Source organism: Balaenoptera acutorostrata, chromosome 10, assembly GCF_949987535.1.
Source record: "Balaenoptera acutorostrata chromosome 10, mBalAcu1.1, whole genome shotgun sequence".
Lineage (NCBI taxonomy): Eukaryota > Metazoa > Chordata > Mammalia > Artiodactyla > Balaenopteridae > Balaenoptera > Balaenoptera acutorostrata.
The window spans coordinates 3,609,312-3,636,690 of NC_080073.1; the positions used below are offsets into that span (position 1 = coordinate 3,609,312).

Below are 27,379 nucleotides of genomic sequence, written 5' to 3' on the forward strand. Positions count from 1 at the left end.
ATCCCCAAATTCAAACAGCCATTTATTTTATTTGGCTCACGGTTCTGCTGTTTGGCAGTTTGGGCTGAGCTTGGCTGGGCAGTTCTTCTGGTCTTTGCTGGGCTCCCTCACTAGTAGGTCAGCTGTAGGGCATCAGGGTAGCTCTTCTGGAAATTGGCTGGCTATTGGCTGGGGTGCCACAGGCAACTGGTCCCTATGGTCTCATTACCCTGCAGGCTAGCCTGGGCTGGTTCCTAGGTGGCTCAGCATTCCAAAAACAACAGATGGGGAAGCCCCAGTGCAGGAGCACTTTTCAAGCCTCTGTTTGCAGCATTTTTGTTAATGTCCCATTGACCAAAAAGAACCACAAGACTAACTCAGACTCAAGAGGTGGGGAAATAGGCTCTGTCTCTTGATGAGAGGAATGGAGAATTATGGGCATTTTTGCAGTTTTCCACAATATAGTCAATAACTGCAGAAGTATACACATAGGCCAAACATCAGAAAGGCAGAACATGGAGGCCTGAAGTTTGGGTAGCTCTTAGCTGACATACTGGGAAGTCCTTCTAACACAGTGCTCGGAGATGCATCAAAAATGTATTAGTGCATTGCTTTTCCTGCTCTCCATGAGCTATTAAATTGGGTGCTCAGTAGTCCCTTCGATCCTGGAAATAACAGATGAGTCCTTGCGTGGGGTTGAGAGCCAGGGGCAGGGGACGGTGTTAAGGAAGGGGGTGGCCCCTCACGATCACAAGATGAGACTCCCTCTCTTTTGTGTGTGGATTTGCTGCTTCAAGGTATCTCTCCACCTCTTAGAACCTGGCCCAGGATCAGGCCCACAGAAGAGGGAGTCAACTGCTGGCTGGTCCCAGCCAAGCGTTAGGACCAGGGCTGGGGAATCTTAGGCCAGAAAGGGTCAGTCGGCCTCACCCAGGTGGTCCACGTCCGTCTCCTGACACGCGGACCTTCAGTATGTGCTCACAAGTACCCGGGCTCCTGGAACTGGGGCTCTTTTCCATGGACATATTTCCCACTTGCAGACAAAAACCGTTACAGACACATTCACCCCCCACCCTTGCTCCCCACCCTCTGGACAGCTGAGTTTACAGACAAAGAAATGCAGGCACTTCTTTCTTCTCGCTTGAATGGGGCCCGAGACCACAGCCCTGTCCGTTCTCTGCCGTGCCTGGCACAGCCTGACCACCCAGGGCCCTGGCATTCACCCAGCTAACTCAGGTGCCCGCCGGGACCTCGTTGCCTCAGGCATGGTTTGGCTACCTGGGTTGAAACCCTTGTTCTGCCACTTCTAACTCAGGCAGGTGCCTTTTCCTCTCTGGGCCTCAGGGTCCTCAGCTATACTTGGGGAGATCTTAACCCTGCCCTCCTAGGGTTGTAGAGCCGCCCTAATGGAACAAGATCGTGTATGGCCAGCCCTGAGAGCCTGCTTGATAAAGTGGGCCATTACTATTAATTTAGTGTCCTCATTGTGGATAAAACTGCCCCCTGGGGACATTTGAAACTCAACTTCAGAGGGACTAAGAATGGCCCATTCTCAGGTGCCCGTATGGTCCCGCTCTTACAAAGGGGCTGTGCCCTCTATCTCAGGCCCGAGGGCTCTTGGGAAGGAGCTCATGTGAGCCGTGAGGTCCTTACCCGTGCCTCCTCTCCTGCCTGTCCCCCAGCCTGGGCCCTCCTGGGGGGTTCTAGGCCTCCTGCCTTCCAGAACCCCCATTCTGAGTGCCCGAGCTCCCTTTCCTGGGCCAGAAGACATTGACAGGATTAATCTTTGGAAACATCCTGGTGCTGCAGGCACCTTCCCAAGCCTCGCATGGTCCACATAGACTTGCTCAGTCCAGAGAATGTTGACCGCCCATCTGGCCTCCCCTCCCGCTCTAGCCTTCACACCCTCCCCTGGGCCCCGGCAGGGCTCTGTGAGCCCACCTGAACATTCACGCATAACCTTCCCTCTTTTTAGAACCCTAGGGAGGACTGGGGTCCACAGAGGAGAGGAGAGGACCTGCCTGCCACCTGTGAGAGCGGAGAGGCTGAGGCCACCTGCCTTCAAGGGCCTTCCCTTCTCTTGGGCATGAAAGAGGGGGAAGGAAAGAGAACTCGTGTGGAATAACTGACTCCCGTGAGCATCGTCCCAGGGACTTGCCCCTGTCATTTCTTCCCATCTTTGCAGAGGCCCTTTAAGTAGGGAACATATCTAAGAATCATCCCAAACTCCTTTCTGCCTCAAACCCCACATCCAATTCGTGGTCCTCTTGGCTCTCCGTTTAAAATATATCCAGAGCCTGGCCACCCTCCCCACTTGCACTGCCGCCCTTCCCCCACAGGACCCCCTCATCCCTCTCCCAGACCCAGCATGGCCTCTTAATTGCTCTCTCCACCTTACCTTTGCATCTCTGCAGTCAGCTGTGAATCCAAACACGTCATTTCTCAGCTTCGAACCCTCTCATGGCTTTTTCCATGATCATAATCTTGCCCAGCCAGGGAGGATTAAGTGAGAGTGTTTCAACACTGAGTAAGTGCTCACTGAGTGCTGATTCTTATTCATTCCATGTTTGCATCCACCTGGCTGTGTAGCTTGGAGCAACAAGTCACTACCCCTCTGGCCTCATTTCCCCATCTGCAAATGGAGGGGCCATGTGAGCTGGGCTTTGAGGGATGAGTAGGAGTTCACTGGGCTGGAAAAGAGAGAGGAAAAGACATCCTGGACAGAAGGAACAGCCATGCTGAGGCTCAGCGTTCGTAAAGCACATGAGTAGCAACGAGTCATTGGTTTGGCCGGAGGATAGGACACATGGGGCCAGGGAGAAGGCTGGAGGCCTTGGATGTCAGGCAGATAAATTTGGGCTTTGTTCTCTAAGAGGGGGAGCCACGGAAGCTAAGGAGAAGGGAAGGGGAGTCATGCGATTGAATTTGTGTTTTCTAGACTTGCTCAAGGAACACACTGGTGAGAGAGAGGCTGGGACATATATTAAGCGCCTACTGTATACAGGGCCTCAGAGAGCTCAGCCATCAGTATGTGGGTTCCCTTTAAGGTGAAACTTAGCTTATATGATTTCCCCTGAAAATAGCCACCAGCCCGGCAGTGACTTACTCTGGGATTTCCACTGAGAGAGAATTGCTGGGAAGTGACTGAGGTGTCGCTGGCTGGTACCCACTGGGCTGCCGAGCAGTAAGCATCCTCTCAAGGCTGGTCTCCGGGCCCCTCGAGCCAAAGCCCAGCCCCGGCCATCACTTCCTTCACCTCTCTCATCTGCACCAGACACGTGGGTCCCTGAGCTGGCCCTTCTTTCTGCAAAAGAGGCCTGACAGTGCTCGGGAGCCACCTGGGGTTCCAGATAACAAGACACCACGGAGCTAAGCCTTCCGCCTGGCTCTGGACAGGAAAGGACCTGGTTGATCATCCCTGCCAGCCCCTCTGCCCCCTCTGGTTTTACAAGAGGAGCTAGTGGAGAGCCACGGGCCATGCTCCCGTCTCCTAGAGCAGGGACACTGACTCTGGCCCGGCGTCCCAGCTGCATGGCCTCAGTGCAGTCACCACCTCTCCAGAGCTCAGAGGTAGCGTGGTCCTAACACCTCACAGCCTGGCTGAGTGTTGAAGTGCTAAAACAAGCGATATGCTGAGGATGGAGCCTCTGGGCGTGGCTTATTAGGTGGAATGCTGAGGACCAGAATGGTTAAGTGACTTACCCAAGGTTACATAGGCAGCTAGACATAGCAGAGAGCTCAGCCCTGATCTCCAGTACTGGACGCCACCTCCAGGGTCTACATCCCCACCAGCCGTAAGTCCAGGACAAGTCCACGGTCACAGGTAACATTGTGCCGTGTGTGTGTGACCCCACTGTCAGGTTACGCATGGGGTCTTCTGTTGGCCTGGATCCCCACGCCTACCCCGTCTGCAACGCTAAAGCACCATCCTCAGCGGGAGCTGGTGAGATGCCCCTCTCCCTTGAAAGCCGCCCAGGCCCCTGAGACAGTCATTTCACGCTGGCTTTATACTTTAACTCTGAATCGCTCTGTGATGGGGAAGCAGAGCTTCTGCCCCCAGTCAGCCTCATCCTGCTCGCCGCTGCTCTGAGGTCACCTCAGTCCCGAGGGTCCTGCTTCGCCCCCAGCCCTGGAAGACGGGCGGGGCCAGATCTGGCTAAATGCCCTCCATCATCCTGGAGCCATGCCTTCCTCCCCGGTTCCTCCAGAGCCCCCTGGGAGCTCAGCACATATCATTAGACTTTATTAGAATCAAAGAAATGAGTCATATTTGCAAACAAGCCCTGCTCAGCCAATCTTCCCCTGCAGCTATCGGAAGGGAGAGACGGCGGAGAGAGCCCTGTGCGGCCCCATGCTTGGGGCGGATGGGCTCTTTTATAATTGTTGCCTCCGCCAGTCTCTAGGGAAGAGCCATCGCCAATAAATGGCTGGCCGGCAGTCAAAAGGAAACGATTTGGCCCACTCGGAGGACGTATTTACATCTCTGAGTGCCGGCTGGACGGCAGCGGGGCGGCCGACTCAAAACAGACGTCCAGGCGATTCTTTTTTGGATCCCACCCTGGAATGAATCATTACTATTCTTGGACAAGAATGCAGCTCACCTCTAGGTCTCCTTCTCTCTGTATGAGAGATGCAGGGAAGCCTGGGAAGCTGGGGCCCCTCTCGAAGGGTAGCATGGTACCCAGCGCATGGGTGGCTGCTCCCCAGGATGGGATCAGAAAAAGAAACCAGGCCTAGGGTTGTTTTTTTTAATCTGGGTAATTTCAGGTGAATTCCAGAACCTCTCTGAGCCTCAGTTTCCCCATCAAGCAAATGGGTATAATTAATTTACTCAACTAATGTCTGTTGAGCATTCACTATGTGCCCGGCACTGTTCTGAATCCAGCAGTGGTCAAGACAGACACAGGTCCTGCCTCCATGGAGATGACATTCTAGTAGGACAGACAGACATTAAACAGACGATACAAGTAAAATTGTAATATACAAGCGATGATAAGTGATGTAAAATAAAGCCAGGGCAGGGGAAGGAGAGTGACCAGGGATGCTTTTTACGTTGGGTGGCCAGGAAAGGCTGCCCTGGTGAAGTGGCATTTGAACAGAGACCTGAAGGTGGTGGGGTGGCATGTCATGTAATGAGTGGCCAAGGGAAGAGCCAGTTCAAAGGTCCTGAGGCAGGAGCGTGCTGGACCTGTTCAGGGAACATTCCAGAAGGAGGAGGAGGGGAAGGGGCCACGAGGATGAGGTTTGAAGTGGGGCCGCTACACACGGAGCTTGTCCCGGACAGGTCCCATTTATGCCTATGGTCCCAGCCTCTTATTAATAGGCACCACCCTCGCTCTTTAAGATGTCTGGGTCTGAATGATAGAGTATTTGGTCACCTTATTCAGGGAGGCAAAAAGGAATGGGGCAGGTAGGTGGGAGCCATGGGGGTTGTGGAGCAGAAGTGGGGTGTCACCTGACTTGGGTATTGCCAGGTTCTGTCTTGATAAATCCGACTTGGGGTGAGAGTGGAGGCAGGAAGACCAGTGAGGAGGCTGCTGAAACAGCCCTGGGGAGCAACGGGGCCTGGACAGGGGTGGTGGCAATGTTGGGGCGATGTGGCCAGATTTGGGGTAGCTTGTGCAGCCTCCAGGCGAGGTTAGGAGGCACTGGTGAGGGGCCGTGCACCATGGCAGTCCCTCTGGGGCACAGTACTCTACAGTGTACTGAGCACTCCCATGCACCAGAGGGAGAAGGGTCAACAGATCCTGGTTTGTGCCTTGTGGCCGAGACTGTGCGGGCCCGACAGGGAAGGGTCCTTCAAACTGGGTCCCTTCAAGAAAGGGTTCAGACGGACTCACACAGTCTCCGACCTCCTCGGCTATCCCTGAGATGACTTTGGAGAGGATGTCGGTTACTTTGGCCCCGAGCCTACATCGGGCTCTGTTATGACAACCGCTGTTTGATAAGACAAGTTCGCTCCATTCCTAGAATGTCTGCATGGCCCCATGCAAGCATTTTTAAGAATTTAAAGTAATTTTTATAAAGGTGATATGAGCACGTTGAAAACATTCAAATAGTTTAAAAAACATATTCAACGCCAAGTGAGTCCCCACGCCACCCCCCACCCCTGCATCCCCCGGGGCAGCGACTGCACCATTGTCTTGTATGTCCTGCCGGAGTCTGCGAATCTGAGCACGTGTGCCCGCCTTCCGCACAGTGAGGCAGCCTCAGCGCTGTTCTCTGCTCACTTATCTCGCCCCTGGGACGTCGCCCCTTATCAGCACACAGGGAGAGTCCCGAGGTCTTAAGGGCTGCGCGACATTCCACCAGGAGCCTGCTCCGTGCCTGCTGGGCCCCGACCCATGGCCATCTGGATGGTTTCCAATCATTTGCTCCTGCCGACAGAGTGGAGATGAATAGCTGGGGGTGGACCCTGTCGTTGGCCACACCTGCAGATGTAACTGTAGGAGAGTCTTAGGATAGAACCACTGGGTCACAGGAAACGTGCCTTAAACTGTCGCAGGAGGGCACCGCAAAGGGGAGTGCCACCAGCAGTGGAGAAGCAAGTGTGTGACTCGGTTTCCCTCTTGTGGCCTCCGTGGCTGGTCAGCCGCCCAGAGCAAGGCCACGTGGCAGCCTCCTGTCCATAGTGGACACCACAGGTTTGCCCAGCACGGTGGTGGGAGAATGCAGAAGGGCACCAGTGACCTGAGCGCGGGCTGGGTGTGGTCAGAATTGGGGCTCTGGGGTTTCAAGCTCTTGGCCAACTTGCCCTAAAGGAGAAAAGGAAAGGCCGTCTTGTGCCTGGGCACCCCCTCGGCATTGGCTGAGCGCCTGCTGTGTGCCTGCTGTGGTGTGTCTAGAGTCTGGTAGGCAAGACAGACTCTCACCTGAGGGCAACGTCCAGTGTGAGAGGACGGCCTGGGAGACAGAAGGACGCTGGTCGTCCGGAGCATCATGGGAGGCCTCCCTGGAGGCACGGGGATGGTGTGCCTGGCGGTGGAGAGGTGCCTACCCCACACAGCCCATTCACAAGGAGGCCTTGGCTGCTGCCCAGCAGGCCCTGGGCTTTCATTGAAGGCGCCGAGCTCTGGAGGCTGCACAGGGAAGGGCTTTTTGTTCTAAAGCTACCGTAGCCGCCAAACCCACGTGCTTGGCAGGGCCCCAGCCGGGACGTGGTTGGCCCACAGCCTGCCTTGTGAGGAGGCCCCCTGCCCTGAGGCTGCAGTGACCCCTGTTGAAGCAAGGCCTGGAGACGTTCTTTTTAAAGTTTAGGCTCTGTTTTCTCTATTAACCAGAGGGGCAAGGTAGTGGAGTCCAGAGAGCACTGGCGTTGGGGATCAAGACAGCCCGGGTGTAGGGTGGCAGCTCTGCCACCTGGTGGCTGTGTGTCCGTGGATGATTGGTTCTCCAAACCTCAGTTTTCCCCATCTGTAAAATGGGGCAAGTGACTTCTAGTCCTTGGACCAGATGAGATAAATTAGAAAAGCTCGTTGATGGAGCCCCTTGATGTCGGTGTGACCAGAAGAAAGACCTCACTTGAATGCCAGTTGAGGTGGGAATATTGGATTTATTCAAGGTCCTCGTGTTGAAGCTTCTTTGGGAAAAAAGGAAAAAGCGATGAGAAAGTGTCCTGGGCCAGTGGGCCTTCCGAGTCCTGACCGTGGGGATCATCCCACAGACTAACTGAGAGCTGGGGACGGTCTGGGGGGCAGGAGCTAGTATTCGTGTTTTACAAAAGAGGAAACTGAGGGCAAGGTTGCACGCCCCTCCTGCCTCTCCTGCCTGAGACTGTGGCCCTTGAACGGGGAGCTGACTCATTAGAGGGAACCCAGCTTCTCCCCAGGGAGCACGAGCCCCCATCTCCTGTGACCTCGGTAGCAGTGACCCCTGTGGACCGATGTCCCTGTGCTCGGCGTGGCTGCCCTTGGTCACTGCCACAGCAGTCGGAGCTCTGGGACCATGGGGACACTTTCTGGGCATTAGGTCTCGTGGTCTCTTGGCTGCCAGCGTCCTGCGTCATCCCAACCCACCTTCAGAAGGCTCCTGCCCCTCGGGGGTGTGTCTGAGTAGGTGTTGCGTGCGTCTGCCTCGGTCAGCAAATTTCTTGGACTCCAAAGAGCCAGGCTCTGCCATGTGATGCTGGTCGGGGTTGGTGGCTGCCTTGTGCTGATTATCCTTCAAACCGTCCACTCACCTCCTCCTGAGCCCTTCACAACCCTGGCAGGGAGCAGGGGAGGAAACGGCACTGCTTAGGTGTCCGGAGCTGCTCTGGGGTCTCTGCGCCACGACAGTAACAACCGCTGAGGTTTACCGACTGCTGGCTGCATCCCAGGCCAGTAGCTAATACTTCGAGTGGGCTTTCTCCTAACCCTGTAAAAAGGTGTGTGAGTGTCCTACAGCCACAGATAGAACAAACACTCTGCCCCCTTGAGGCTTACCTTTTAGTGAGAGATCCAGGTAAGAAACAGGGGCGAGTACAATAAAAGAGGAACAGGACAGAGAATGTTGGGGGAGGGTAGTTGTTTCCATTTTAGAGATGAGGAGACTGAGGTCGCGCAGTTGGGTAACTAGCCCCAAGTCAGTGGTTGCGTGGTGGAGCCCAGTTGGAACGCAGTGCTTGGCCCACAGTGGGCACTGAGGAAGGGTCTGCCGAGAATCAATCACACAGGAATCAGCACTCAATTCACAGATGAGGAAACTGAGGCTTAGGGGTTTAACTTAACTTGCCCGAGGCCTGGCTGGGTAGAACCCAGGTTCGCCTGACTCAGGAGTCCAAAGCTATCCCCTTGTTGGCCTCCACCACGACTCTGTGACACAGGTGTTAACTATTTCCCAAGACCAATGGGATTCCACAGCTTGGAGCCAGGATTTGAGCCCCAACCTGTTGGAATCCAGGCATCAGCTCTCTCGGCCTCTGACCGGGCCCCGTCTGACTTGTGGCTCTGTTTGCTTGAAGGCGTAATGTGCTGAGCTTGTCTTCTGGAATTGACGAACTGGGCGCTCTGAAGTGGGACCTTGCTCTCTGCCTTCTCCTCGTCTGGCTGGTCTGTTTCTTCTGCATCTGGAAGGGCGTCAAGTCCACGGGCAAAGTAAGTTGTGCTCCTGTCCCTCCCCTGCCTCATGGAGACTGGCCCTCTGCAGAGACCGGCTCCCACGCCCCCAGGCCGTCCTGCTCGAAACCAGTCCTCCCAGCAAATACAGAGCCCTGGTTTGTGGCATGTGCCCACCTCATGATGTAAATATTCCCACCAGCTCCAATTCCAAGTTATTGATGGTTCAACGACCAGCTCAAAAAATTCCTGAAATTGAGCTGTCAGCTCTCCTGAGCCTGCACAAGCGCCCACACACCACTGGTTCCCCATCAGGCAGTGGGCAGCAGTGTGAATGTTAGCAGATAACAAACCTTGGAGATGCCACTGATAAATTAGCTGGTAATTGCATTGTTAATTACCAGCTGCTCTCCGACCACATGCACCCTTGTAGCCTCAACATCCCCTGGGGGCTCGTTAGAAATGCAGACATATGGGCTGACCCCAGACCAACAGAATCAGAAGCTGCATTTGAACACTTTCCCCAGATAATCCAAATGCACACTGAGGTTTGAGAAGCAGCAACTGGGATTTTTGCTGCTAAATCAGATTAACTGAATTATCTTACGATTTGCATTTCAGCTGGTAACTAAGATGTTCGTTATTAAGGAAAGCTTTCACTGATGATTAAGTCGTTCGCTCATATACCAAAGTGTTAGTTGTAACTAAAGTATCTGCTGCTGTTTAATATGTTACATGATGACCAAGATGTTAGCTATTAGCAAAGGTGGTAGCTGATAATTAAAATATTACCTTATAATTCAGGTTTTAGGTGTAGCTGGTATATTGTCAATATGAAAATGTTAGGCTGTAACAAAAATGTTACCTGTTAGCAGAGCACAGCAATTACCTGATAACCAAGACACTGGCTGATATGATATAGTTTTTCTGATGACAAAAATCCGTGCAGAGGGTTCTGTTGGGATCACAGGTGTGAACCCAGGGCACTAACTAAGCCACAGCAAAGGTGTTGGCTGATCTGCCCTACATGCCCCCGTCTATCATGCCCCGACCCCCGTCATTTGCATCTCGATAGGGGGAAAATCTCTTTAAGATCAAAAAGCCCTCAAAGGTCAAAAGAGTAAGTTAAGGTGGCATTTGAGGGACATCGATGGGCAGTGGGTGAAGTCATTTGGAGAAGGGGCCTTTGCTGTACACATTCACCCCAGACAAAGAGGCCCTTAGGCAAAGTCATGGATCTGAAGAGACCCCAACAGTACTGAGGGACACGCCGGGCAAGAGGTGGGTCCCTGGTGGTGGAGGCAGAATGAGCACGGAGGCCTGCGCGCCCACGCCCTCCGCCTGTTTCTCGGAATAGAGCCACCTGCAACCCTAAAACCCAATCTGGAAAGGAAGCAGACCAGGCTTCAGAAATCTGCACGGGCACACACCCCGCTGACATCACCCACCCCGACAGGCAGGAAGAGGGAACGTGGCGTATTCCCACCTCTCCTTGGGACGCGTGTCCTCCTGTCTTGTCCCATGTCCTCCACCGTCTTGTGTGCGAGCTGTTCCCTTACCACCTCTCTTTAAACAGTGAGGGAACTGAGCTGGGGGACGTTAATGACTTGTCCAAGGTCGCCCCTCTCTCTGAGCCTCAGTTTCCTCATCCAGAGATGGGTGAGGGTTAAAGCAAGCTGTGTCAGCACCCGGCACAGTGCTCGGCACAGACTGTGCAGTAAGCGCCAGTCCCTGCTTCCCTCTGTCCCTGCTTCCCACGTGGAGGCGAGCCCCTCAGGAAGCTCTGTGGACCCTGGTCCCGAGCGGTGCTGCAGATACACTTTCGCACGCGTGCTTTGAGCCTCTGCCGTCTGCCGGGCGCTGCCGTGGGCATGGGCCCCAGGGTGCACAGAACAGACAGAAATCCCTGCGGTCCAGGAACTGACAGACTTGTTGGCTGCAACAAGGGGAAGGTGTAAACCATACAGGAGTCAGTTGGCCACAAGAGCTGTGGAGGAAAACAGGAGTGTTGGGTGCAGTTTCAAGGGGGGTTAGCCAGGCAAGGCTCTCCGAGAAGGGCACTTGGAGGCAAGGATCTGAAGGAAGTGAGGGTGAGCCGTGCAGAGGCCCGGAGGTGTGAATGACCAGACCCTCGGGGAGCCCCCAGTCTGATGGAGGAGCTGATGTCCACTAGGATCAGTGAGCAGCGCTTGAGACACTTGCTGGAGCAGGAGAGTAGAGTCAGAGCGAACAGGAGAGGGTGTAGGGCTGCATTGGTGGCGGGCTGAAGGCCGTGACTTGCTAGAGGTCCCCCTGCCCACCCCCAGAGACGAAGCTCCAGGCCCCCAGGGGTGGGTGTGGTTCCCAGAACAATAGCAGGGCCTGGGCCAGTCCGGAGAAGCCAAGACAAACACAGTGAGGCTCAGTGGACTTCCTCAAGCCCCTCCGCCTGCCTGCCCGCCCACCGCCAGCCGGGACTTCCAGCCCTGGCCGCAGACCAGGCTCGCAGCCGCCATGGGGGCTGGGCCCACGGGCAGCAGGACGGCTTCATCCTGGCCACGGCCTCGCTCCAGTGGCTGACCCTGGTGCGGCAGGGGGTGGAAGGAGGGAGCGCCGGGTCCTGGGAGGCTCAGGACCTGAGTTCAGTCACTTTGCCTCTCTGGGTCTCAGTGCCCTTTTTTGTACTATTCAGCCTCCTGAGGGTCTGACACTTGGCCCCGAATTTGCTGCCGCTTCATTCATTCCGGAAATTGGGGTAATGGCGGCAAATGCTCTGGGCACGTGTGTGCCAGGCGCTGTTCTCAGTGCTGATTATTAGTTATTAGTTCATTTAATCTCCTGACGCCTGAGGTATGTGTGGCTCTTACTACCATTTTACAGATGCGGAAACAGAGGTGCAGAGAGGTTAATGAACTTGCCCAAGGCCACACAGGTTGTCGTGGCCGAGGTGGGATTTGAACTCGGGCAGCCCAGCTCCTAGCCTCGGTGCCCGTTGCCTGCTCTCCGCCCTCAGCCCTGTGCTGGCCTGACGGTCGTGTCCGATGCGAGTCCCAGCAAGTAAGGTCCAGGGAGGTGACACAGAGGCCCAGATCCTCACACAGGAAGTGCAGCTCTGTGGACCCAAATGGCAGTTTGGTCCCGGACGTGAGCACAGGCGCTGGCCTCTCCATCACCAGCCTCCAAGGCAGCTCTTCTGTCCAGTGCTTAGAAACAGGCAGGGGCGGCCGGCAGAGCCAGACCTGGTTTGGGATTTCAGCTCTGCCCCCATAGCCTACATGACTGGATGCCAGTCCTTTTCCCCCTCTGAGTCTCGGTTTCCCCTTGTGTGAAAAGAGTAGCGGTACCCACCCCCCAACAGGAGTGCTGTGAGGACCCTCAGGACCTGCCCAGGCGCTGGTCCCAGACCCTCGGCCCCAGGTCTCTGGGATGAGTGACCCATGCTGCCCAGGCCTTCTCCTCAAAGGAAGCTCAGGGCAGCAGGAAACAAGCCCATCTCCCTCCTGCCTGGCCAGCCACCCTCTCCCGACCGTCCCTAGGGAATGAGGAAGCGTTGTCCTTGTAAGTTTCCAGGGCACTTGGACCACAGGGCTTTTGGGTCGAGGGCTCAGAGGAGCTACGGAGCTTTGCCAGCAAGAGTGGAAAAATACCACAGCCCGTGGCAGGGCCTGCTGGGCCCCCGCCAGAGGCCCGCTGGTGGCGGCTGGCACCAGCGTCTCCCACGAGCATCCCCGGAGAGTCACCGAGAAGTTGAGAGAATGGCTCTCAGGGGCTTGTCCTCGGCGACAAATTCTGCAAAACGAGGGTGTCTTTCCAAAGAGGTGGCTGAGGTGGCATGACCAGGTGGGCTGTCCTGTTCTGGGTTTGGGGAAGACAGCGGACACACACACACACACACACACACACACACACACACACACACACACACGCCAGCTGGCCTGGACCACATCCCACCTCTGCCACCTACTGGCCCTGGGCCCCCGGGCAGCTGACGTGACCTCACTGGGCCTCCGTGTCCTCATCTAGCAAATGCAGGTGATAATAGTCCTACTTCTTCTAGTTGTGAGTTAACACGCATAAAGCTCTGGCATAGTGCCCGGCACACAGCAAGCACTATATAAGTGCTTGTGAAACGAATTAAATACATGGAAACAAGGGAAGCCACCCCCACCCCGGGAGGTGTCCTGTGTCCCTGACACAAAGCCCTCTGGCCACAGCCCGCACGCCAGCCCAGCCCAGGGGGCCCTCAGGCTTTGAAGCAGCTGCCCTCCGCCCTCCACCCTCTGCCCTCCACCCGGCCTGCTGTCAGCAGCCATTGTTCTCCAGACCCTGAGCTAGGGGCCAGCGGGCCTGTCGGCAGGAAGGGAGGAGCGGCCTGCGGGCTGGTCTTCTTTCTTCTCTTACCCCTTCTGTGGCTTCCTGACCTGCCTCCACCCTCCGCGTCTGCCTTCTGGTCCCTGGGAATTGGAGGGCTCTCTGCCTCGGGAGAAGACAGTAAGGTGACTAGGGAAACTGAGGCCCGGGGGAGAGGGCGTCCAGGGAGGGTGTGGCAGAGGCGGAAGGAGGGTGACCCTTTTAGCCTGGGATCCTCAGGAGGACCCGCTGCTAGGGTGAGTGGGGAAGCCGCCTGCTGGGAGGGTGCAGAGGTGGATACGGACCCCAGTCTGTGCAACCCCAGCTGACCCTCTCGGCCACTCCACCCCTCCCGCTGGCAGAGCTGGAGGGAACCTTAGAGCCCAGCTGGTTTGAGCCCCCCCACTTGGCAGGTGGGGAAATGGAGCCCAGAGAGGGGCAGTAACTTGCCCAAGGTCTCACAGCAAGCTTGTCACTGAGCCTGAATTCTGACCTGAGCCCTAGAGCCCTTGGGGAGTCCAGCTTCCCTCTGGTCTTTGGGAGGATTGAATGGACTGCCAGATGTTGAAGGGCTTTTTACTGCTGTGCTGTTGTCACTGGAGGAGGTTCTAGGCTGCCCCGCTCTGCTGCTTAAATGCTGTGTGACCTGTGGGCAAGGGACAGACTCTCTGGCCCTCAGTTTCCTTGCTTTCAAGATGGGATTGGGGCAGGACCAGGTGAGTGTAGAAGTCACTGCACTTGGATTAGCACTAGGCACACAGTAAGCGCTCAATAAATGCTGGCTGGTGGTATTGACTGAAGGCAGCTGAGCCCGACAGGCCCTGAAATCTTCCTTCTTGCCTTTTTCCAAAGCCGCCTGCTAGTTGTTTCTACTCAAAGGGATGGCGGCTGTCTGAGAACTGGGCTCCATTATGGCAGCTGGGCAAGGTTCAGGGCTCTGTCACCCCTCCGTCGGTGTCTGTTACCTGCCTGAGTGTCAGAAGTGCCTGGCAGTGTTCTGGCACTGCCCCCTCCCACAACGCCACAGGCCTTTCATCCTGTTCTCGGTCTCAGTTTCCTCACCTGTAAAATGGGTACGTTGGCCATGCAGTGGTCCCTCCCTGGGCCCCTGGCCCCAAGGCCCTCAGAAGGGGTCAGGGGCTCTGTGAGCTAGTCTTAGCATTTCCACAGGTCACCACGGACTTTTGCATGTCCTGCACCGCACAGTAAGATGCCTCATGCCTTGGCTCGGGGCTGACCCTCCGCCCGCTGGGTGCAGGCCTTGAGCACGGTGGTGACTTGGAGAAGTCTGGGAGCCCTGCCCAGCCTCAGTTCCTTCTCCAGCGGCAGGTTAGCCAACATACTGATTTGGGGGTGTGGTGAGCATGAAGTGGGCTGGTGCTGAGGAGGCCTGGCTCAGCCGGTGCCCTGCTGAAATATCAGGATTTCACTGTCCATTCAGCCAGGCATCTTCGAGCTCCTCTCAGGTGTAAACCCTGCCTGGGAACTTCTTGTGTTGAAGAAAAAGTTGGGAAAATCCATCCATGAACTGAGGCTACAGGAGGTATGAAGGCTGGTGCTTTCGGGACAGGAGGAGTAGAGAAAGTAGGGCAGGGCCCTTGGGGATGGAAAGGCCTGGCCCGGGTCATCTCTGGTCCCCACCTTGATTGACCTAGGCCTGCCTGGGATGTGCTGCGTGACCCAGGGAACGCTGTGGCCTCCTGCACCCCCAAGGAAGTGGAGGCCTTCCCCATCCTCGTTTCCCCTCTCCAGAAGTTCCTGTGTGCTTCCTGCACAATCGCATGGCCAACGACAGGCCGCATTTCTTGCTCAAGCACCTAAGCGGCCACCTAAGTGCCACACACTGTTTTAACCATGTTACGAGCATCATTCCATTGAATCCTTGCCTTATCCCTTAATGAGGGCCTTCTATTACTCTTATCTCCGTTTTACACATGAGGCCACAGGCCCAGAGAGGTTAAGCATCATGCCCAAGTTCATGCAGCATGTGAGGGGACAGAGCGGGGATTTGAACCTACACTTAACCTGGTTCTGAACCATGAGTCATACTAATGGTGGTAATGTTAGCTGATCTGTGCTACGTCCTGTGGGCCAACCACTGGGCATACACACTTAATAGTTTACTCTCTTATTGTGCATTTTCCTTCTTCACCTGCTAGAATGTCAGTTCCATGAGGGCAGAGATTGTTTCTCTGTAGTTCCCGGGCCTAGTAAATATTTATAGATTTTTTTCATTGAATCTCAGTACATCTATGAGGTAGGTACTTGTATTGTACCCAGGTTACAGGTGAGGCACCTGAGGCCCAGAGAAGGTAAGCAGCATGCCCAAAGTCACCCAGCAAGGGAAACATCAAGCTCAGCTCCAGAATGCCTGCCTCGGAGAGGATGCTCGAGTTTCACAGCAGCGGGCCCCCTGAATCGCTCTCGTCCCTTGCAGGTTGTCTACTTCACTGCCACTTTCCCGTTCGCCATGCTCCTGGTGCTGCTGGTCCGGGGACTGACGCTGCCCGGTGCAGGCGCAGGCATCAAGTTCTATCTGTACCCCGACATCAGCCGCCTGGAGGACCCACAGGTACTGCAGGGCAGCCTGGCCTCCCTCCCACCCAGGGCCGGTGTGGGGAAAGGAAGCTGAAGCAGTGTCCGTGGTTCTGGGCACACAGATCTAGCCGGGCCGTCAGCCCTGGTACTTTTCCACTGGGCTGTGGCGGGTTGTTCACGGTGCTCGTGGGCCGTTCCGCCTGCGCGTATCTTTCCACATCGAGGACTCCGGAGGCGGGCCAATTATAAAGCTTCTTTAGGTATTGCGCCAGGTAAGGGAGAGAAGTCGCTATGAGCTGTTCTCCTCCCCTGCCACAGCGGCCTTGAGGGCTGCATCGTGGGGGTGGGAGAGTTGGGCTTCCTTGTCTGAGGACAGAATTCAGAGTTGGTGACCACTTAGAAGGTCGGGGGTGGGGGGCAAATACTAAACATCCACCTCCAGGCACTCAGCTGCATGACCGCAGGCAGTTGAAGAGTTTATTGGCCCATCTGGGGATCTGGGGACCTTCTGTCCCCAGGGTCCTCAGCCTTTAGGTTGCCTCCAAGGGCCTGTGCTGCTTCGGGTCTCTTCCCCGCTGTCCTCTCACCCTGGGCAGGAAGTAGGTGGGAGGGGCTTGGCCATCATCAGAGGACAGCTGGGGAGGCAGCTCTCCTGGCCGTCAGGAGCCACTTGATGAAGGTTCTGGAGAACAGCTTTGCCTGCATAATCCATTCGGGAATTCCTCCCCCTTCCAACTCGGGGGTCCCCAGACAATAACAAGTACAATAATGGTAGCAGCCTTGACTTACAGGCTTACCATGTGTCTGGCACTGGACTAGATCTTAACTCTTTGAACCTGCAAAATAGTGCTGTGGCGCAGGGCAGTGGAGCCCATTTTACAGATGTGAAAACTGAGGCTCCAGGAGTCATATTTACATCATTCCACAGTTGGAATCCAGGTCCCTCTGGTTCAAAAGCCAGCCTCTTAACCCTGATGCTGAGTGACTGGGGGGCTTCTTAGACTTCTGGGATTCCTTGCAGCTTGGATTCCAGCACAAACGCTCCAATTGCATCGAGAACCTGCATACTTCGAGGCGCAGTCCTCGGGGCCCGGTGGCCAAGGACCCGCGCCGCCTCCTCCAGGCAGCCGGCTCTAATGTCTCCTTTTCTGTCTCCTTGCCACCCTCCCCCCACACCCTTCCCAGGTATGGATCGATGCTGGGACCCAAATATTCTTCTCCTACGCCATCTGCCTGGGGGCCATGACCTCGCTGGGGAGCTACAACAAGTACAAGTACAACTCGTACAGGCAAGTGTTGCACCAGCGGGCCTGGTGGGCCTTAGAAATGATGATGATGTTTAAAGAAAAAAGAGAAGAAGTAGGGAGCGTGGCTTCCTTGTGTTGTGAATTAACTTGCTCCCTGACATATGTGTAACATAGGGACTGTATGCTGCTGGGATGCCTGAACAGTGGTACCAGTTTTGTGTCTGGCTTCGCAATTTTTTCCATCCTGGGCTTCATGGCACAAGAGCAAGGGGTGGACATTGCTGATGTGGCTGAGTCAGGTATGGTGGTATCGGTGGCAGTGGTGGTGGGCACTGCCACCTAGTGTGTAAGCCGAGTACTGCAGGCATGAAGCCAGACCCCCAAGGGGGCTTTGTGGGGGGGATGAGCCTGGTTTCTGAAATGGACCCCCCCCCACCAAGACGTCCCCCAAGTATCAAAGAGTATAAAAGCTAAATTTTAAACACTTCTAATTGCAATTTTGCCCAAGGGGCGGCAGAAACATGGGGTTGGTTAAGTTGGGGAATATTCAGCTCTTCTCATGTGGTCTTTCCCCCTCCCTGTCCTTCCCCAGCAAACTCCTGGTTTCAGCAACAGAAACCACTTCCTAACTCAGGCCCAAGGCAGCCACCAATCGGCATTCCATCACCACCTTCTCAGCTTTGGTTTCTGTATTTTGCACTTTGCTCCCAGCACGCCCCCTCTAAGCGAACCCATTCATTCATTCCACCGCTGTTTCTTGATTTGCTGAGTCTCTGCCCTGTGTCAGGCACCACCGTAGGCCCGGGTGGGGGAGGGACAGGGGGTGTGGCAGGCCACCCTCTGGGACGGTGACAGGTCCAGTTTGGGGGAAGGTTGTTGGGGACACCATCACCCCCCTGGGGTGTGGGCCCCATTGGTGGGGCACTTCCTGCAAGACACCTGCCAGTGGAGAGAGAGTCTTAGAATCAGAGTCTGCAAAGCCTGGGGTCTTAGGCTGGGATCCTGGGGTTCCAGCAAGATGGTTCTGGAAGCCGAGAATTGTGAGGGCTTCAGCTGCTAGAATCCTAGAGCCTCAGAAGCACAGGTGTCCCAGTTCTAAGACGTGCCCGTGGGTGCTCCCGGTCCTGGACCCCAGCTCTACAGCTGCAGGGGCTTCGATGTGGGAGTGCGAACCTTATTCCCAGGGTCCCCAAGGTCCGCCTTTCCGGCCTCTGCGCCCTCCTCCCATCCTGCCCAGGTCACTTGGAAGGTAGTTGTTGCTGTTTCACAGCCTGACCACCTGACTTCCCGCAACCTCTCAGGGGCCACTTGGAGGCAGGTGAGGGCCCTGGGCTGAGGCCCCTCCCAGGCCTAGAGGAGAGCGTGAGGTCCTAATTCCAGGGATCACAGACCAGGGTCAGGCACAGCTGGAGTCCCCGTATGGAGCTGCCCTTGCCCTTGTTGGAAACGGGCTGGTGTCCTGGTTCCCCAGCCAGGGACCCTAGTGTTGGGGGGTTGGGTGCCTCAGCATCATGCTTTCAGATGTCACCACCGCAGATGAGGCCAACGGCTTGAGACCTAGGGCCTTGCTTGGGCTGGTCAGGGTCAGAGCTGGGGTCTCCTGGACAGGCCCCTCTGACACGAGGATATCCCCCTGCAGCCTCCCCATCCCACCGTGCACACATGCGACCTCTGGGTTCCTCTGGCCTCTCAGAGCCCCAGGCCCCGCTTACCCCCTTACTTGGTGAACATGCTCATTGCCCTGCCCCCTCCTCCCATGCCCAGTGCCGCAGGACAGGCCTGACAAGCCCACGCCTCAGCCCCACAGCTGCCTCCACTGCCCCCGCTCCCAGATCGGACCTTCAGACATAGTTGTCCTTCCCTGAGAGCCCCCAGAGGCAGGCCAGAGACTGAGGACACAGAAAGTAGTTCCAGAAGTGAAATAGCCGCACCCATGTGGGAGTTTGGCAGAGTGACGAAGGGGAGACAGTTGACATCTCCTTTGCAAATGGCTTTTTTTTCGGTTGAGGGCTTGCAAACCAATTCTGATTGATGGGGAATCGCCAGGAGCATGGAGGGAATTTGGCAGTGGGAGATTATGAAATACGTGAAATAGATCTTTCAATAGATCTGTCAATATATGAAATAGATCTTTCTCTGTGGACAGCTAGATACTTTTATATACGTATTCATCGTCAAGATAAGTTGTTTCTTATTCCCGTCCACTTCAAACACCTTGTCATTTATTCCCCACGGTGATGTCTGAACAGCCGACACATCAAGGGTGATTATTTCGCTAATAAGCTTTTAACAAGCACCATATTGAGCGAAGTGCGTTGGAACAAGATAATTATTTAGCCGAACGGAGTGCAAATTGCAAATGAAGCGCAGAGCGGGGCATCTCTGCTGCCCCAGGGGCTCCAGCGGCTGCCGTGTCTCCCCGACTTCTCTCTCTAGTTCCCGTGCTTTCAGAGAAGGATGCTCAGACCCTCCCCCGGAGGCTGGCTTGAAAAAGGCAAAACTGCAATACAGAAACAGCCATTGAGAAGCTTCAGGGCCCAGCGGGCGGGCGGGGGAGAGGTGGGGTGAGGGCCCCATTTTACATCTGTCTCGCAGCGGCTGGATTGATTTCTCCCAGTGCCGCCTACCACTCAGGCCGGAGCTGCCCTGGGGGGCCCAGAGGGCCCCAGCCAGGTGGAGATGCGGGTCCTACTCCAGCTGGGGCTTTGGGGTTGGGACGAGCACCCTTCCACCTCTTCCGGGGGTTTTCCACCATCGCCTCCGAGGACATGGTCACAGTCACCGTTGGGCTTTCCTCACGTCGGGGGACTCTGGCTGTACAGGGTCTCGCCCTCGCCGCCACGCGTGTGGTCCACGCCGTACGATGTGGTTTCTGGCTCCAATTTATTTCAAAGTTTTTTTTTTTTCATTCTCAGACCATTCATTTGGTTCCTGATAACCTGTTTCAAATATCCTGCCCTCCAGCCCTCCTTATTTCACGTTTCTTGCCTTTTTTTAATTGTTTTTGAGTTGTGGATTTTGCTCTATTTTTTTTCAGCCCAGGCCCTCCCTGTCTCCTTTCTTTGGCGGCTCCCGACCGTCTAGTGGACCCACAGGTCTCGGTTACAACTCCGTCTTTCCCCCGGCGTCTTCTCTCAGGCCGACTGGAGGCGAGAGGGGACGTTTCCAGTTGGAGGCACCCCCAGAGCTGGTGGGGCTTCTGCCTCCAAATAGCCCGGCCCTCCCTAGAGACCAGGGCCCTTTACCAGGGAAATGGCAACAGCACCCAAGAATCTGAGCAGGAGAAGCCTCGTTGGGGTTCATGTACGGGCACCTGCCCCTCACTTCTGGGGGGAGCCTGAGGCCCCGAGAGGGCGTGTGGTGCCCTGACGTGGAGGTGGTGGGCCGAGGACTGGACTGCAGCCTGGGGGGCTCTCCGCCTGGGGTCTTGCCCTGCACTCGCCTCCCTCCGGCTTTGGGCCTTGGCTGTGACGGTGCTCCAGTGGGTGCACAGATGCACCCCCAAGAGACATCGGCCCCGCGGGGCGTGGTTCTGTGTTCTTTTTTCTGGCCACCCATTTAGTGTTTCAGTCGAAAGCTTTTCTTTGCAAACAGGGCGTTAGTAGTCAGATAACTCTAGTAGTCAGGATGCTCCCTGTTTTTGCTTCCTTCCAGCAAGCGTTGGTGTGGTTCTCTGGTTTGGGGGGAGGTCCTCCTTTTCCGAGCCAGCAGACTGAGTCCCAGGCTTGGTGCTATTTCCCACCCCATAACCGGTGTCCGCTCGGAACCTGGCGTGGGAGGAGGCCACCTGTGCTGCTGCATAGGAGACAGATGCTAAAACGGGGCCCCGCCTGAGCCCCGGTGCGTCCCACCCCACAGTGAGACAGGCCTGGCCTCTTCCCCCAGGCGGGACCCTGCATCCGGGGCTTGGGAGACCCGCCTCAGACCCGAGTGTCTTGTGTGACTCCGGGGCTCAGGGTGGCGTGGGCGCTGATGTCTCCCCTCTGCCCCTCCCCATCTTCTCTTCTGTTAGGTCCTGGCCTGGCCTTCATTGCCTACCCGAAAGCTGTGACGATGATGCCGCTGCCCACGTTTTGGTCCATCCTTTTTTTTATTATGCTTCTCTTGCTTGGACTGGATAGCCAGGTATGTACAGAGCGAGGGGATGGCCCCTGGGTGGGACCCCCTCCGCCCCCCTCCACGCCCCCGAACCTTGTTCTGGAAGAGCCTCCCTCTTTGTGCTGTGAGTGAGCTGGTCACACCCCTTCACACCCCTCTGCAGACCTGCAGCAGCTTCAGCCAGCGAGGGTTCCTCTGGGACCCCAGGAGTGGAAACAGCCCCAGGGCAGCAGCAGGATGTTGTCTGCCCCAAAGCTCGAGTCTTTGACCTCGGCAAGGGGAAACGGGCAACCACAGGGTGTGGTCCACAGGGAGCCATGTGTACCCGGGCAGGCCAAGGAGGGACATGGCACACAGGCCGTTCGGGCAAGGGGCCAACACCTCTGTCTAGGGCACGAGGTGGTCACCGGCCAGGCCATCACTGGCAGTCCTAAGTGTGGCCGCAGAAGCTGGAACCGGGGCTGTGTTCTCTGCTTCCTGGGGCACATGGGTCGGCGAGCTTGGCCCCCACGGGGAAACTGATCCTCCGGAGCCTTGCCGACACCCATCCTGCCCTCCGGCCTTCCCGGCTTTCTGCCCCCGCCCCACAACAGGCAGGACTCCACGTATACCATGGTCATTTCCTGTGCTTCTTAACCCCCACGTCCCATCCCTCCAGGGCTCAGGCCTCCCCCCGACCCCCTGGGGATGTCAATGAGAGCCAGCCGGGGGCTGCATCTGGCTTTGGAGTAACACTGTTCCCAGCCCCCACACTGCTCTGTGTCATGGAACACGTTTCCTCCCTCCCTCTGAGCCTCAGTTTCCTCATCTGGTAAATGGGTATGATTATACCTACATTGCCTTGTGGGAAATGCCGGGCACAGTGCCTGGTAGGGAACAGTCAGTGGTGCTCGGAGGACCTTAGAGTGAGCCCCTGGGAGAGGCTTTTGGAGCCCCAGGACACCTTCCCTGGAGATAGGTGTGTTTTCTCTGAGGCCTTCTCGAGAGCACAGGTGTGGCTCCAGGGGTGGGCAGTTAAGGTGTGCAGGGTGGGCTGGCCCTGTGCGCATGGCCACACGGGCCTTCATCGGAGGTCAGCCACTGAAAGGCAGCCTCGTCTGCAGGCTGGGGTCCGGCTGCCTCACAGAGGTCTGGTCTCACCCTGTGAGAGGTGGGGGCCTGCTCCTGTTCAGGAGAGAGCTTTGCCACTGCCCCCTGGGCAGCAGCCTCAAAGCCCGTGCCCAGATGGTCCCCGGGGACTCAGAACCAGGTAGGAGGAAAGTCTTAGAAGGTCAGGCAGCGGAGAGGAGGTGGTCCGCCAGCAAGGTCAAGAGCAGAGTGGAGGATTTGGCAGAAAGAGGACCAGGATTATCAGAGAAGACGGAAGGAAAACATTTGGGAGACTGTAAACAAAATACTTGTGCGGTTGTTGATGGGCTTGAGCTGTGTAAACAGCAAGAGGACTCCATCCATCATTCCTAGTTAATGAGTTTGGCCTTCAGAGGCCCCAGGCAAATGGCTTTTATAACTTCTTCCAGAGCGCTCAGTGAAAGCCAAAGACAAAAACAGAAAGAGGTTAATAAATGAGAAAGCATGACATCTCCATGGGCCCAAAATTGGCCTCTTGGGCTGCGGAACTGCTTCGTGAACGGGCGGAGGTGGTTATCCATTAGATTCCCCCTGGTTGAGGGTGTGCACCGCTGAGCCAGGCCCACTGCGGCTGTTTAGGGACTCTCAAAGCCCTCAAGGCCAGCCTCGCAGGGAGCCGGTGCTCTTCTGCTTCAGAGCATGGAACTCATGGCACTGAACGACCTGCCTAACTGACCGTGCCGGGAAAGGGCACGGTGCGATTCGAACCCTGGGGTCTCTCCCCTGCATCTATGTGCTCTGTGAAGTCAGGGACGTGGGGGAAGGTTTTGCAGATGCCAGCGACCACCTCGTACAGCACCAGCAGTGATAGGGGCCCTGCCCTGCGAGCTGTCCACTCGGACCAGGCTTCACGTGTCATGTGTGGCAAAATACACAGAACACAAAATCAACCATCGTAACCATTTTTAAGTGCCCGGCTCAGAGCATTAAGTACACTCACGTTGTTGTGCAACCATCCCCACCACCCATCTCCAGAACGTTCTCATCTTCCCAGACTGAAACGCTGTCCCCACTAAACACGAACCCTCCCCCGCTAGCCTAGCTCTTATGCATCAGCTCCTTAGTGCACACAGGGTCACGATGCCTGGGTACAGCTGTTCCCCAGAGCCGAGAAAACTGAGGCTCAGAGAGAACTGGACCTGGGCTGAGGCCGCACCCAGTGGGTTAAGGACTGGAGTCACGGCTGCCTGTCCCCAGACCTGCCAGTTCGTCCCTGCTAGTTGGCCTTTCCTTTGAGTTCCCCCCAAAGAACTCCGTTCTTTCGACATGCAGGGATCCACAGCCAGTCTCAGGCAGGGGGAGCGTGAGCCTCGCTCGTTAGAGGAGGGAGGGTTCCTAGCATTTGGGGGAGCGCTCTGTTTGGCTGAGGGGCCCTCGTACCGCTATGTGTTTCCCAGGGAGAGGGAGTAGGACCGTCACCCACACGGAGGCAGATGCCTGTCGCTAGCTGGCCTGCCCGAGGGGGACACAGTCTGTGAACAAACAGCATGAGGAGAAGAGAGCTGGCTTCCCTCTCCCCCAGGAGCTCACCCATCCAGCCCCTGACGTGCGTTAGCAGGAATCACCCCATTGCCAGTCTACTCTAATGATTTCCCATCTTTCTCATCACCCCTGTTGAGGAGGCAAGATGCTCCCATTTTACAGAGAAGGAAGCTGAGGCTCAGAGAAGTCAGGGTCACACCACTATTTAGTGAGGGAGGTCTCAAGAGGCTGGTGGAGGGGGTGAGGGCTGGGGTTGGTGTCCCCCACAGGTGCAGTGAACTTGGAAACAAGGAGCTTGGGCTGGTGTTGGCCCTGACTCTCAGTGACACTGGATCTTCCTGTCTTTAATTTTCCAATCTCAAAAAAGGAAAGAAACTTTGTTTTTTTTGTTTTGTTCTGTTTTTAATTAATTAATTAATTTTTTACCTTTGGCTGCGTTGGGTCTTCATTGCTGCGCGCGGGCTTTCTCTAGTTGCGGCGAGCGGGGGCTACTCTTCGTTGCGGTGCATGGGCTTCTCATTGCGGTGGCTTCTTTTGTTGCAGAGCATGGGCTCTAGGCACGAGGGCTTCAGTAGTTGTGGCACGCAGGCTGAGTAGTTGTGGCTCGTGGGCTCTAGAGCACAGGCTCAGTAGTTGTGGTGCACAGGCTTCATTGCTCCGTGGCATGTGGGATCTTCCCGGCCCAAGGATCGAACCCGTGTCCCCTGCGTTGGCAGGCGTATTCTTAACCACTGCACCACCAGGGGAGTCCCAGAACCTTTGTTTTTAACTGCTTTTCAAGCTTAATGTTTGAGCTGCGGGTCTGCTATAATCCAGTGGCAATTTAGGCTCAGAACCCCTTTGGCTGACACATCAATCAGAGGTCAAATCATCAGCCCCCTGTTCTCTTTGGACCCCTTTTAAGAGCCTCTTGATCATCTTTTCCCTGAATTTCCAGCCCCTTTGGGCACATGAAAGGGACTTGCTCCTTGTGTATGTTCCTCGATCCTCCCGTGATGCTTCCCAAAGGAGTCAGCGGTTGGCCATGTCTTGTAGGAAGGCTGGGGAAACCTCCTTCCCAAAAGCCTCTCCCAGATGAAAGAGCAGACAGGTCGAGGTTTTAGCTTTTTAACGTTTAAAGGAATCAGATGGCCTCAGAGGGTGTGTTGGTTGGCAGAGCAGTTTGGCTGTAGCCACCCCAATTATAAGTGTGTCTGCGTGCCCTTTAACTCTGAAGTGTACTTCTAGACTGCTACGGATACTAGTGCACACCTGCCTAAAGACAGACTTGGGGGAAGAGTCCTGCCCAGGTCAGCAGCCGCGGAGGCTGGACACCGTCTGCAGGGCACTGGTTAGATCCATGATGATAAGCGTCCACAGGATGGAGTTTTATGCCACCATTTAAGAACCGAGGCAGCTGCATGGACTGATGTGGGATGACCTCCAGGATAAATCATTAGGTGCAAAGATGAGAAGATTTAGAAAGATTGAGGGTCACCCTAGAAAGTTACCCATGGACTGGCCTTTTCCATCAGCTGTTTTACCTTTGGGAGCCCAGGGATGGGTTCTTGGGGTCACGGGCAGCATTTGGCTCACATACATGGGCCTGTGGGCGTGCACGCACGTGTGCAAAATCCCCCCACGGGCCCACGATCCCCACAGGGTTAAAAACCACCATGTGAATTGGATGGGAAACTAAGGCCCAGACTTGCCTGGGTTACCACCCATTGGTCACGTGCTGCCGCGCGGCCCTTTGTGCCAGGCCCGGCCGGGCGCTCAAGGCCCAGAAATGATGGGGCACCACCCTTGGCTTCAAAGATGACCCAGACCAAAGTGGGAGGTTGCCGCGTCGACGCACGCGTGCCAGCACGCGTGCCCGGTGGAGGGTCAGCACAGGCCTCAGAGAAGCGCTCAGGGCCGCAGAGGTGTGGAGTATTTGGACAGCTGCACGTGGCCCGCCAGGCCTGGCTCAGTGGGCAGGACTACTCACCACACGGAGCCCAACGGTGTGGACTCTACCCCACAGCCGACCTCGCCGGGGCCTTGTCTCTGAGCTGAGGGGCTGCTGGACCTCTGCCACTCACCCCTCTCCTTTCCTCCCCAGTTTGTGGAAGTGGAAGGACAGATCACGTCCTTGGTTGATCTTCACCCATCCTTCCTAAGGAAGGGTTTCCGCCGGGAAATCTTCATCGCCTCCATATGTTGTGTCAGCTACCTGCTGGGGCTGACCATGGTGACGGAGGTAGGTGGCTCTCTCACCTGGCATGAGGGGCCTCCCCTGGCAGGGCCCTTGGTGCTCTAAATATGTTTCAAAGGTCAGTTCAAGGCCACGCCACCTCCCCGCTCCCCACTGTGGAGGCAGCTGGGTAAGAGGTCCAGGCCCACTGAACTCCCGGCCACCCTACTTCAGGGGTCCTGCCCCACCCAGGGGCAGCAGGAGGCAGCTCAGGACCCAGCACTTGAGCCAGACTCCCTGCCCCACTTCCCTGTTACCCTGGCAACACAGTGGCCACCCTCTGCCCTCTGTCCCTCCTCATCCCCAGAGGCCTGGGGAAGGGGTGCTTCAGCCGAAATCCATTTTAACCACGGCTCTGTCCCCGCCTCCCCCCCACCTCCCCACTGTGTGCAGTGGTCCTTCTCAGGCCTGCAGGGGAGGCATGTGAGCGTGTGAGCCTAAGCCCGGGCCCGGGCTGATCCGTCCTATGCCCCTCACCCATCTCTCCATACTCTCCAGCACAGGGTTGCATTTGCCCCCAAATTCGGGGTTTCACATCACCGATTGTCCTTACCAGAAGTAAACATAAATGCTTTTCTCGAAGTGTCTGTAAGAAACACCCCCTGAAAGGCAGCCCACAGGTTCATACACCGAGCAACGGGGTCTCACTGAAGTCTTCTGTGTTGGCCACTGTGAGTGTTAAGCCCTTCCTTTGGAAACAGGCTTCAGAGAACCCATCATTTTTTGCTAAGAAAGACATGTTTTGCTTTCTTTTCTCTGTGTGTGTGTGTGTCTTTTTAATTAAATTTGTCAAACATGAAGTTAAGCATCTTTTTAGACATGCATCTGGTCCTCACACCCTCTGCACTTTTTTTTTTCCTTGGGTTTTCTATTTCTTATTGACAGGCCAGATCTCTTTATATATTGAGGGAATGAGATGCCAAATAACAAATCCACCTTCTCTGGTTTTTTCTTCACAGGGTGGCATGTATGTGTTTCAGCTCTTTGACTACTATGCAGCTAGCGGTGTATGCCTTTTGTGGGTTGCATTCTTTGAATGTTTTGCTATTGCCTGGATATATGGTGAGTAGAGATGTTTGCATATCTTACTCAAGTCTCTCCTTTGGGCTTCTCTATCTAGAAGCTTCAGAAACAGAATTCTAGTGGGAATTTCATTTTGAGTCAGACACAGAGGCGCTCCCTGCCTGGACTTTTCCTCTCAAGGCCGCCCCTTCCAGCACAAATAATCTGACCGTAGCCACACCGAAGATTCTCCCCATGCTGAAGGTGCGAGGTGTGAGTGGATGCTTTGACAAACACAGAATTTGGCCATGCAGGGGTCTGTCTTT

At 55.8% G+C, this 27,379-nt stretch overlaps 1 protein-coding gene across 2 annotated transcripts in view; it reads left to right on the forward strand.

The window, feature by feature from the left end:
* Positions 1-27,379, forward strand: part of SLC6A6 (solute carrier family 6 member 6) — an 80,346-nt gene that overhangs the window by 43,485 nt on the left and 9,482 nt on the right. For both annotated transcript variants that reach the window (XM_057554772.1, XM_057554773.1), the window contains exons 6-12: positions 8,921-9,053; positions 15,781-15,915; positions 17,067-17,170; positions 17,303-17,427; positions 21,141-21,253; positions 25,920-26,057; positions 27,011-27,113. In XM_057554772.1, the coding sequence (XP_057410755.1) occupies positions 8,921-9,053; positions 15,781-15,915; positions 17,067-17,170; positions 17,303-17,427; positions 21,141-21,253; positions 25,920-26,057; positions 27,011-27,113 (851 nt within the window). The remainder of the gene's footprint in view (positions 1-8,920; positions 9,054-15,780; positions 15,916-17,066; positions 17,171-17,302; positions 17,428-21,140; positions 21,254-25,919; positions 26,058-27,010; positions 27,114-27,379) is intronic.